General features: G+C 57.4%; 1 protein-coding gene across 1 annotated transcript in view; it reads left to right on the top strand.

Moving 5' to 3' along the window:
- Positions 1-4,441: 4,441 nt before the first annotated feature.
- The window catches only part of SLC9A1 (solute carrier family 9 member A1), a 57,480-nt gene continuing 50,040 nt past the window's right edge, over positions 4,442-11,881 (top strand). The window contains exon 1 of the mRNA XM_062190723.1: positions 4,442-5,549. Within this exon, the coding sequence (XP_062046707.1) occupies positions 5,198-5,549 (352 nt within the window). The 5' untranslated portion in view covers positions 4,442-5,197. The remainder of the gene's footprint in view (positions 5,550-11,881) is intronic.

Genomic DNA, 11,881 nt, shown 5'->3' with positions numbered 1-11,881 from the left:
TCCTTGGTGACCTCCACTCCAGCTGATGTTCCTTCCTCTGCTGCCACATGACACAAGACCCCCGGCACTTCCCTGAAGGCTTTCCCAGGCTCCTGGGTCACGTCCCAGGGGGCTAGGTCTGTACCTGGAGAAGGTTCTGAGGACCCAGTTTAATGTTGCCTCCCCCTGCCCTGTGACAATCTGACCGCTCTGGTGTGGTTTAGTATGGCTTTTCTGGAAGGATGGCCTACCTGGGGAAAAGAGCACAGGCCATAAGTGCTCAGTGCATGTTCCCAAAACAGCTACGTCAACAACCATTGTAACCAAAGAAACAGAAGGCTGCCAGCACCCTGGATGCCCCGCTTGTGCCCATTTTACATTCCCTCCCATCACTCCCACCTCCTTTCTCTCATGTCTGATTTTATAAAGATTTATTTATTTGTTTGAAAGACAGTTACAAAGAGAGAGGAAGAGACAGACAGAGAGATAGAGAGAGAGATAGGAAGAGAGATAGAGAGATCTTCTAGTTTGTTCTCCAAATGGCCACAGCCAGCAGAAGCCTAGAACTCCATGCCATGTGGGTGCAGGGGCCCAAGCACTTGGGCCATCCTCTACTGCTTTCCAGGCACATTATCAGGGAGCTGGATCAGAAGTAGAGTAGCTAGACCTTGAACTGGTGCTCTTATGGGATTATGGCATCACTGGCAGTGGCTATACCAGCTGTGCCACAATGCTGCCCCCTCCCCCCATGGCTCATCTCTGTGTTGGCAGAGCCCAGCACAAAGCCTTGTCAAGAGGCCAAATAAGGGCTGCTGCTGTGGCACAGCAGGTTAAGTGACCACTTGCAGAGCTAGCATCCTATATAGGCGCCGGTTTGCATCCCAGCTGCTCCATTTCTGATTCAGCTCCCTGTTAATGCACCTAGGAAGCAGCAGAAGGTGACCCAAGTGCTTTAGGCCCCTGCCATCCATGTAGGAGACCCAGATGAAGCTTCTGGTTCCAGCCTGGCCTAGGCTCAGTCATTTCAGCCTTCAGGGAGCAGAACCAGTGGTTGGAAGATCTCTCTCCTCCTCTTCCTCTTTCTCTGTAACTTCACCTGTCAAATAAATGAGTGAATCCTTTTTTTTTTTTTTTTTGACAGGCAGAGTGGACAGTGAGAGAGAGAGACAGAGAGAAAGGTCTTCCTTTTTGCCGTTGGTTCACCCTCCAATGGCCGCCGCGATTGGCGCGCTGCGGCCGGCGCACTGCGCTGATCTGATGGCAGGAGCCAGGTGCTTCTCCTGGTCTCCCATGGGGTGCAGGACCCAAGCACTTGGGCCATCCTCCACTGCACTCCCTGGCCACAGCAGAGAGCTGGCCTGGAAGAGGGGCAACCGGGACAGAATCAGTGCCCCAACCGGGACTAGAACCCGGTGTGCCGGCACCGCAAGGCCGAGGATTAGCCTAGTGAGCCGCGGCGCCGGCATGAGTGAATCTTAAAAAGAGAGAGAGGCTGTGGCCTGGCACTATCATGTAACAGGTAAAGCCACTGCCTGCAGTGCCAGCATCCCGTATGGGCACCAGTTCAAGTCCTGGCTGCTCCACTTCTGATCCAGCTCTCTGCTATGGCCTGGGAAAGCAGTGGAAGATGGCCCCAAGTCCTTGGGCCCCTGCACTTGTGTGGAAGACCTGGTAGAACCTCCTGGCACCTGGCTTCGGACCAGAGCAGCTCCAGCTGTTGCGGCTATCTGGGGAGTGAACCAGCGGATGGAAGACCTCTCTCTCTCTCTGCCTCTGCTTCTCTGTAACTCTTTCAAATAGATAAATAAAATATTTTTTGAAAGAGAGAGAGAGAGAGAGAGAGAGAGAGAGAGAGAGAGTTAGAGGCTCCATAAATATTTGTTAAATTGAACCAAATCCCCTGAAGTCATTCTGTGGTCTTGAGCTGTCACTTTGACTTTCTTGGCCTTAATCTGCTCCTCTGCACAACAAGGACAGCATTCCATTAGCTTCACTAGTTCTTAACCTCAGTTACACGGTAGAGCGTTTGGGAAAATATTCGTGGCTGGCACTACCCGGAGCAATGGAATCCAAATCTCCAAAGGTGCTATTTTTAAAGAAAAGATGGCCGGCGCTGTGGCTCACTAGGCTAATCCTCCACCTTGCGGCGCCGGCACACCGGGTTCTAGTCCCGGTCGGGGCACCGATCCTGTCCCGGTTGCCCCTCTTCCAGGCCAGCTCTCTGCTGTGGCCAGGGAGTGCAGTGGAGGATGGCCCAAGTGCTTGGGCCCTGCACCCGCATGGGAGACCAGGAGAAGCACCTGGCTCCTGCCATCGGATCAGCGCGGTGCGCCGGCCGCAGCGCGCTACCGCGGCGGCCATTGGAGGGTGAACCAACGGCAAAAGGAAGACCTTTCTCTCTCTCTCTCTCTCTCTCTCACTGTCCACTCTGCCTGTCAAAAATTAAAAAAAAAAAGAAAAAGAAAAGATGTATGTGTGTGTGTGTGTGTGTGAAAGAGAGAGAGAGAGAGAGAGAGAGCGCGCACTTTTCTATCTGCTGGTTCACTCCCCAAATGTCTGCAGTAGTCAGGGCTGAGCCAGGCCAAAGCAAGGAGTCAGGGACCTCATCCTAGTCTCCCACATGGGTGGCAGGGGCTCAAGCCCTTGGGCCATTTTCTATTGCTTTCCCAGATGCATTAACAGGGAGCTGAGTCATAAGTGGAGCAGCTGGGACTTGAACTGGCACGCTGATAAGGGATGCCGGTGCCACAAGTGGAGGCTTAACATGCTGTGCCACAGTACCAGCCCTAGGCAATGGTATATATATATATATATATATTTAATATTTTATTAATTTATTTGAAAGGCAGAGTTATAGAGACAGAGGGAGGGAGGGAGAGAGAGAGAGAGAAATCTTTCATCCATGGATTCACTCCTCAGATGGCTGCAACAGCCGGCGATGGGTCAATCCGAAGCCAGGAGCCAGGAGCTTCCTCCAGGTCTTCCATGCGGGTGCAGGGGCCCAAGGATTTGGGCCATATTCTACTGCTTTCCCAGGCCATAGCAGAGAGCCAGATCGGAAGTGGAGAAGCCAGGACTCGAACTGGCACCCATATGGGATGCTGGCACTGCAGACTGGGGCTTTAACCCGCTGATCCACAGTGCTGGCCCCAACAATAGTATTTTTAAAAATCTTTCCGGGGTTGGCACTGGGCACAGCTGTTGTGTGGGATGCCTGCTTTCCATGTCACAGAACCTAGGTTCATGTTTTAACTCTGTTCTCCATTCCAGTTTTCTGCTGATGCACACCCTGGCAGGCAGCAGGTCATGGCTCAAGTGGTTGGGTGCCTGCCACCTGAATAGATTGAGTTCCCAGTGCCTGGCTTTAGCCTGGCCCAGCCCTGGCTGATGTGGGCATTTGGGGAGTGAACCAACCAGTGGGAGATCTTTCTCTGTGTCTCTGCTTTTTAAATAAATAAAATGAATGCATAAAAAAAAAAAGCTTTGCAATGATTCCAATGTACAGTCACGATCTCTTGAACAAACCCCATAGATTCAAATCTCGGTCCCACTACTGCCAGGGTTGAGTTGTGTCCTTCACAGAAGAATCCAAAAGTTCTAACCTGCAGCGCCTGCGGACATGGCCTCACTGGGATAAGGTCTTTGAAGATGATCAAGTTAAGGTGAAGTTCCTTGGGTGGAGGCCTCATCCCACCCGGCCAGTGTCATCGCGAAAAGGGAAATCTGGCCGAGACAGAGCGCAGGAAGAGCTCTGGTGAAGACGGGAGGTATGCTGCCACAACCGGCGACCCAGAGGCTGCCAGCAGCCAGAAGGCAGCAGGGAGGCACGGAATAGTCCCCGCAGCCCTCAGCGGAAGCCATCCCTGACTGATTTCCCACCTCCAGGCTCCTGTCGCTACAACGCCCACTTTGCATCCCTGGCAGACCAAGACAACCAACCATGCGGGCGCTAGCTGAGGAGCTGTTTCCGTGTCTGTAAAACTGTCAGGGTGCGAGGGGAACGCCGTACCTGGACCATCTCATTTAAGCATCCGCGTGTTTCCTCTGGTACATGCGCTACCACCTCCACGGTACAGGTTAGAAAGGCAGGATACCGGGAGGTGAAGTAGCTTGCTCAAGGTCACGTGTTAACTAAATACGGAAGAGAAAAACACATCTTCTGTAGGAGCACGGGGAGGCTTTCATGAACCTGCAGGTGTGACAGAACCTTGTAAGTAGTACAGTATTTTACCCGTGTTAGACTCTTGAGACTTTGATTCTGGACTTTGCTTTTTTTTTTTTTTTTTTTTTTTTTTGCCATTTCTGAGTCTCCTTCCTTTTCCTACGCGATACTTCCTTCCCTTGGCGACAGGGGCCGCTGCACCGCGCGGGCGCTGACAGGTCCCTCTAGCCCGCTGCACCGGCTGCTCGCTGGTGCCTATAAGTGGCAGCGCCGGGCTCAGCGAGGCATCAGTCTGCCGCTGCCGGGGGGCTGGCACCTGGGCTGGATGTAGCATTGGAGCTGGCCGCGCGGGAGCTGCAGCTGGGCCGGGGCCGCACCGACGGGCGTGTTGCTGCTGGCCCACCGGGAGCCGCCCCCCGCCCGCGTCGAGGCGCCTTCCCTCCAGGCCGCCTGCCTCCGCCTTCCGCCTCCCTCCATTTCCCCGGAATCTCGGCCGGACGCGCCCGGACCCCGGCCCTTCTCTGCAGGGGGAAGCTCCGGGCTGCCTTCCGGCCTCACTTCCTCACAGCCCGGCCCGCCACCCCCAGCCCTCTCTTTTTCTTCTTCCTGGACCGGCTTCGGTCCCCTCCCTCTAGCTCAGGCTCCCTGCCCCTTCCCCTAGCCGATTCCCAGGTCCTCAGTCAGTTTCCTGAGCCGGAGGTGCCAGCCTGCCTTCTTTCCCTCCCCCGGGGTCCCCCCATCCCGTCCCTTGCTCTGTCCCTAGGGCGCGCTCTTCTGCCTCTCTTCCTCTCCCAGGTCTGCAGCTCGGGACCTTTTGGTCTCCTTCCGTGGTCCTTTCTGGGTCCCTGTCCCCTTCCCCAGTTTGGAGTTGCAGATCGGGAAGCCAGGCTCCCTCCACCCCCAGAGGACTGCTCCGACAAAAATTGACTCTATAACATGAACTCTCCCTAGGGACCAGCCCTGCCCCTGCCACCCCCTGCCCCCTGCTCCCTATGTTCCAGGTCTCACTCTCACTTCGCTAAGGGTCGCGGCCTGCTGGGTGGAGGGCGCAGCACCATGCTCCTGTGGTCAGCTGTCCGTGGCCTCTCTCCACCTCGGATCGTCCCCTCCTTGCTGGTGCTGGTGGCCTTGGCGGGGCTGCTCCCTGGCCTCAGGAGCCATGGGCTCCAGCTCAGCCCCACTGCCAGCACCACCCCAGACTCGCAGCCTTCACGGGAACGCTCCATTGGGGATGTCACCACCGCCCCACCGGAGGTCACCCCCGAGAGCCGCCCCGTGAACCGTTCGGTCACTGAACATGGCTTGAAGCCGCGGAAGGCCTTTCCAGTCCTGGGCATTGACTACACACACGTGCGCACCCCTTTCGAGATCTCCCTCTGGATCCTGCTGGCCTGCCTCATGAAGATAGGTAAGTCCGGTCCGCTCGGACCCCGCCGCCGCCAGCCTGGTGAGCTTCTGTCCCATCCCTAGCCATTTGAGGCTGCCCAGGAGTTGACACCTGAGCCACTCCTGTAACGCAGGCAGCCTCCGTCCTGCCGTCTGGGTCCTTGTCAAACACCACCTTCCACGGTGGCCTCCGTGGTCTGAGGCCTCCCAAGACGGGAGCCAGCACCGTGCACGGGCACAGGGGGAGAGCAGGATTCGAGAACGAGATGCGTCTGACGCTAGGTACCTTTGGCAAGGCTTCTGGGCCTGGCAGGTCTCTGGCTGGGCCAGGCCCAGGGGAAGCCAGGCTACCAGGCCTGTGGCACTTTCTGTTCTGTCAACAGCACCCAGCACGATTTATGCCACGCCTCACGGGAGGGCGTGCCTGGACGGAGGATGGTTCTGCTTGGCCTGACTGAGGAGCCTGTGTGTCGGGGGCACCTGGGCGCAGGAGGCTTACAAGTGTAGTAGAACGTGAGGGCGCACCGACTGCCTTCCTGCCCGGAATGGTACCTGTGAGCGCCGCCTGCCTGGGCTGGTTAGCAGAGCCTGAGTCAGCTTCTGGCCCAGGAGTGCCATCCGCCAGATAGTTTATGGGGCAGCGGGCCCTGGGCTTTCCTGAAGTCCGTTTTGGGGGTGGGGAGTGTGGGGAAGGTTGAGGCTTGGTCTCATCCCAGCTTACCCCTTGGTGGTTACCTGGCTGCATCTCCAGGTGCTGCTGTCCGGGGGAGAGCTCCCAGCTCCAGGGCTGGGAGTGTTCTGGTCTGAAGACCGAAATGTTCTTTCTGGGAGAAGGAGACAGGTTGTTTCCTTCCAGAGGTTGGCTCCCTGCTGGGCCTGAGCACCCTGTTCTGCCTGGGGAGAGTGGTAAAGCTCCCAGGGCCTGCGTAGCCTCGAGGTCCCCGGAAGTGGTGGCGGGGGTGGGGCTTTGGCAGTTGCTCTGATTTTTGGCCTGCCCCCAGCCAGGTGTGGAGGACAGGAGGCCCTGGGACCCTGCTCCCCTCTTTGCCTGAGGCTTGGGTTTGGGGAGTTTGTGGTTCTTGGCAAGAAGCCTTGCAGTTTTCCCAAGGACACGCAGGGGCCGAGAGAGTGGCGATGCCGGCCGGTGTGGGGCCGGCTCTGGGGCTTGCTGTAGGAAGGAATTGGAGCCTGGGTTTTGATAGATCCAGGAGCCGGCTTCCTGGCACCCGGCTTTGGTGCTGTGCCGGCCATCGTGGCAGGGCCTGGCCCGGGAGCTGAGCTGTCGGCACCTACACCCTGGTGACAGCCACCTTCCTGGAAAAAAATCAAGGACTGGGAAGGCGAACTGTGCGTGCTGATTCAGACACAAATGCGTGACCTTGAGCAGCCAGGGCCTTTTCCCACGGGTCTCCCTCACCTGGGAAATGGGCAAGAGCCTCAGGGAGATTCGAGAGTTCCAACTGAGTCACAAAAGCTCGGCTGCTGGTTGTGAGAAACTGAAGTGAACGTGATGTGTCAGTTGCCTGTGAGGTTCCAGGAAGAGAACTCGCAAGTGCTCCCTGCCTATAAACGGCTTTCTCTGACCCCTCACTTCCCAGCCACACCTGGTACAGCGTCAGGGCCCTGGGGGCTGGCATACACGCTGCAGGTCTCAGGGCCCACTGGTGGATGACAGCATGACCACAGAGACCCCACTCGGGGCTGTCAGAAGTTTGTCCCTGCAGGCCTGATAGCTCTGGTGCTGATGGCATCCGGCAGGGCCTGGCATGTTTTGGCACCGTCACAGTGCTGTGCCCAGGACGCCAGGCAGCTGGACAGCGGAGATGGTGTCATGTCAGTCTAGAGGTCTGGAAACCTGGCTTCTCACCCAGACTCCTGCCAGGGTGACCTTGGGCCGGTTACGGCTCTCCCCGGTCCAGGTCTGACATCTCTGCCGTTGCACTGACTTGGGAAACCCTCGCTTGGTCTCTGAGCCTCAGCTGCCCCTCTGCGTGTGATCTGTGCAGTTCCAAATGCCTGTGCCTGTCCTGGGCTTGAAAGGTAATTTTCTGTCTGCAAACAGAGAAGTCCTAGTGTCTGGCCGTCCTGGGGAAGAGTGGAGACACAGGTGGCCAGGGACCCGAAGGTCCCCGTTCAGGTGGCAGAAGTGAATGCTTCGTTTTTCCCCTTCACCGTTGCGGTGCAGAGTTAGGCGGCCACTCTCAGCCTGAGTTCCCACGTGTATAAAGCGGGGATAATAGCCATCTAGCTTTGGTCGTATCAGTGTGATGATGATTTAAACGAAAGCACTGCCTGTACACACGGGAAGTGCCGGCTCAGTTGCACTTGTCCGGTGTGGTTTTAAGCACCTGAGGCAAATGCATTCCTCCTGCCTGAGTCCCCCACAGTGCTGGGGGCTGGAGCATCCCCAATCCCCCTCTGCTCTGTGTCAGGGGTTCAGGGCTTAGGGTGTGGCCCCAGACTTCTTCCTTTCACTTGAGTTGCCTCTGGGGTTTGGGGAAGGGAGTGACACCAGATGCCTTGGGGGATGGAGTGGGGAGCCCAGGCGGTGCTCCCTCTGTACTCCGATGGCTGGCAGCCTACTTTGGGGTTCTGCCTGTTCTCTCGACACCCCAGCGTGTGCAGGAGTTTTGTGGGCACCCTCAGTCCATCTCCTGTGGCAGCTGCTTCCCTTGCAAGGTACCCCTCCTTTCAGAAAGGAAGGTGTGTGTGCTCTTGCCCTTCCCTTCCTGCCTGCCGAGCAGAGGGCCCGTGGGAGGGGCAGGCTGGGCGTGTGGATGCTCTGCCTTCTGGCCTCTGACTCAGTGGGCAACACTGGACAGTCACTTCCCTTCTTTGGGTTGTTTTGCCTGTTCCTAGTGGGGAGAGACCAGAGGCATGAGGGGACTTAGACCCTGGGAGAGCTGTGAACGTGACCCCGAACCTTAGGGGAGGGCCGCCCCCATGCTCCCACCCCACCTGCCCGAATTCTGTTGTGTTCCCAGTGCACCTGATGCTGGGCCAGGGCTCATTCTTGGGGAGAAGCTCACTGTACCCCAGCTCACCCCGGCAGCCCCCGTGGTATTTGCCCAAGTCCCTCCCCTGGGACACCAGGCAGAGGCTGGGAGCTCATAACGCACGTATTCATCTTGCCTCCTGGGCTGGGATAAAGAAGCCTGCTTTTGTCCCTTTGCGTCTGAGAACTGGTTTGGGCTTGGTCTTTGCAAGGCGTATCCTCCCCTTCCTCCCTAACACAGGCCTGTGAGGACTGGCCAGGGGGTCGTGGTTGCCCCCTTCACATGCAGCCTGTTTGACCGAGCAACTGGTTTCCTGTAAAAATGAGACCACAACTTGCCTCTCCCATTGCTCAAAAGATGAGAGGAACAAACAGCTTAAAGGTCACCTTGAAACTGTTTCAAGAAGCCCAGATGGGACTCTTGAAAAAGAAAGAGGCGACCTTTTTCTCTTTGGGAGAACAGCTGACTGACTGCAGGACAGCGGGAGGGAGGTCGGGGTGGGGGAGGGGGGCTAGAGAGGAAGGCATCAGGTGGGATGCAGGCCTCTCGGTGCGGGAGCGCCGGGCACCTTGGGGGCCCGGCGTGGTCAACTTGGCTGGACTTCACTCAGCTCACACTGTCGAGGCTCGCCCATCCTCTCCTTCCCCCCGCCCCATCCAGCTCTGGTGTAATGGAAGGCAGCCCTGGGCTCTGCCCATGCTGCTGCCTGTGGTCCACGGACCTTGTGTGTGATCACGGACCTTGGAGTTCGTGTCACATCAGTTGCTCCATCAGTAAGGCGGAGACGCTGCTGTACCTGCTGAGAAGAGCTTGACCGTGCTCGGCTCACTGTAGTGGTTTGCAGGGGTGAGGTGGGGGGACTTCCCAGCCCTCGGCAGTAGCTTTCCCTTTCCCGCCGGGAACCCTCTTCCCTTATTGTCCATGCGCAGCTTTGGCAGTAGGCCTAGTCTGCCCTGTGACATCTCCTCTGGACTGGGCTGGGGGAGTGTTGTTTGTTTGGTTGGTTGGTTTTCAATAATAATGACCATTTATTGAGTATCTACAGAGTAGTGTCAGGCACTTTATAAAATAATCTCATTTAATCAGCACTAAAGTCCTATGAGATAGAGGCTGTCTGTCCATGACGAGGACACAGTGCAGGAGTGCGCTTTGGCGCTGTGGGGCGGCTGCTGATTTTCTTGGCAGAGCCTGCTTGAGGGGTGCAGCTGCATCTCCTGCCTCCCTCGCTGCCCTCAGCAGATGCGCGGTCCTGCACGGAGCAGTGCCCCGCTCTGCACCTGTGTGTGGCAACTGTGGGACTCCCGATAGGGGGAGGGCACGTGCTGATGGTGGGAGCCTTCTCCCTGCTCTGAGTAAGCTGGAGGTTTTGTGTGCCTGGCTTTGGGCCTGTCCTCTGCCCCTGAGTCGCATGGGTGCGCCCAAATCCCAGCCAGACTGGGTCTGTTCCTCGTTCTCTGATAGTGACCCTGCGGCCGTCTCTCTCCTGGTGCCCTTTTCCATGGCCTGACCGGAGCTTGCTTCTTCCTGGCTTGGGCAGGGCAGTGCCGGCTAGAGGGCATCTCCTGAAGCCAGCCGTGAGTGGCTAACCTTGTGCCCCTGCCCTCCTGTTTTGGAGCAGACAGGGTGTTGAGCTGCTCCTGGCTGCCTCTGGGGGCCAGCGGCATCCCCTGAGAGGCATCCCTCTGGGCTGGGAGCAGGTGGCACGGCTTTCTTTAGGCCTTCAAGGCAGGAGTTTTGTAGTGATTCTCATTAGTGCTGTTGCTTGTTTCCAGTGCACTTGCTTGTACAGTGTTTTGTTTTGATCTCAGTGGTCCTGTGGGTTGGAATAGCAGGTGGTGCTGATGTACCCATTTTACATGTAAGGAGACTGAGTCTTGGGTTGTGACCTGCCACTGCAGTAAGTGGCAGAGGGCGCACTCCCTGGACCCAAGGCCCCGTCCTCCTTCCCACGTGGCCATCGTGCTGGGTTGTTGTAAGGTTCGGGGGAAGGAGAGTGAGCAGACCTACAAGCACGTGGCTTACAGGGATGGTCTGGGTGGGGGGGACACCAGCTCCCCCTGCAGGAAGGAAGCGCTGACGGAGCCCAGTGGTCTGGAGCCCCTGGTGCGCCCAGTTCCAGGTTGTATCTGCCGCTGGACCACATCTGAGTTTGAGAGCAGGAGCAGCCTGAGGTCAGACGGGAGCAGCAGAGTGGAGCGCTTTCCCTTCCGCACGGTACTGCAGACCGTGCAGGAGGAGCAGGGAACAGTAGCCGCCGACAGGCAGGAGGGGCCGGGAGGGCGAGAGACCCAACATGGTCCCGGCTCCTTGCTGCCAGCTGGGTGACCAGGCAAGGCCCGCCCTCTCTGGGCCCCTGTTTCCTGATTTGTACTGTTTTTGTTCAATCTTTGTTCTATTGATCCTGTGTCGGAGGCGGTACCAGGTGCTTGCCCAGCTACAAAGCTTTGGGGGTTAACCCAGATCTGTCTGACTTCAGAGCCTCCGTTCTTTTTATCCCACGGCCTGACTCAAGGGCCTTTTCAGTTCAGAAATTTTTCCTATCGTCACTGTGAACTGGGAAGGTGCAAAGGGTTTAGCGTTTCAAGTCTCGGCCTCCCTCTGGGGACCACTTCTTGGGTTTGGGGGAGGGGGCAGGGGACTGGGATCCACTCCAGGTCCTGAGGCAGGTAGCTCTCCCCAGAGGTGGCAGCGGTGGGAACCACACGGGAGGGGCAGGAACCGAGCTGGAGTGCAGGCTGTGCACAGCTGCTGGGCCTCCCCCTCGTCCTCTCCTCCTGAGTGCAGGCTGTGCAGGGCCTGCCTCCCCTCGTCCTCTCCTCCTGAGTGCAGGCAGAGAAGGCTCGCTCAGCAGACCCAGGACCGGGTTCTTCCTGAGTCATCCGTTGCCTGTGTGGGCCTCGTTTCGCAGCGTTCACTCCCCCTGCAAATGTCTGAGTCAGACACGTCTCCCCAAGGTTGTCTGCACACACCATCCCGGGCCAAACCATCTCTTTAGATGCCAATAAACATCAAGTGATACTTTAAGGCAGCCCGTGATTATATGTGGGTATTTTTAATCTTAGGGGCTAATCTAATTTTAACTGAACCAAGTTTTGGGTTAGGTCGGGATCAGCGGCTGCACCCCTTCCTGGGGATCTTGCTGACTTCATTTGCTTCCCCCAAAGCTCATCCAACAGGCAGGGCCATTTTGGGGGCGGGGGGTGTCTCTCAGGCCAGGCCTGAGGCCTGAGCGCTGATACTGCTTATGCTGGGAATCTGGAGATCTCCAAATGACCCAAGGGCGCTCTTTCCTGGAACGACAGGATCTGAAGCAGCTCTGGCTGAGGTTCAGAGTGAGAAACTCTTCCTGCTGGTCCCC

The sequence above is a fragment of the Lepus europaeus genome, chromosome 5, assembly GCF_033115175.1.
Source record: "Lepus europaeus isolate LE1 chromosome 5, mLepTim1.pri, whole genome shotgun sequence".
Taxonomy (NCBI): Eukaryota; Metazoa; Chordata; class Mammalia; order Lagomorpha; family Leporidae; genus Lepus; species Lepus europaeus.
This window is presented reverse-complemented; position numbering and strand designations above follow the sequence as displayed.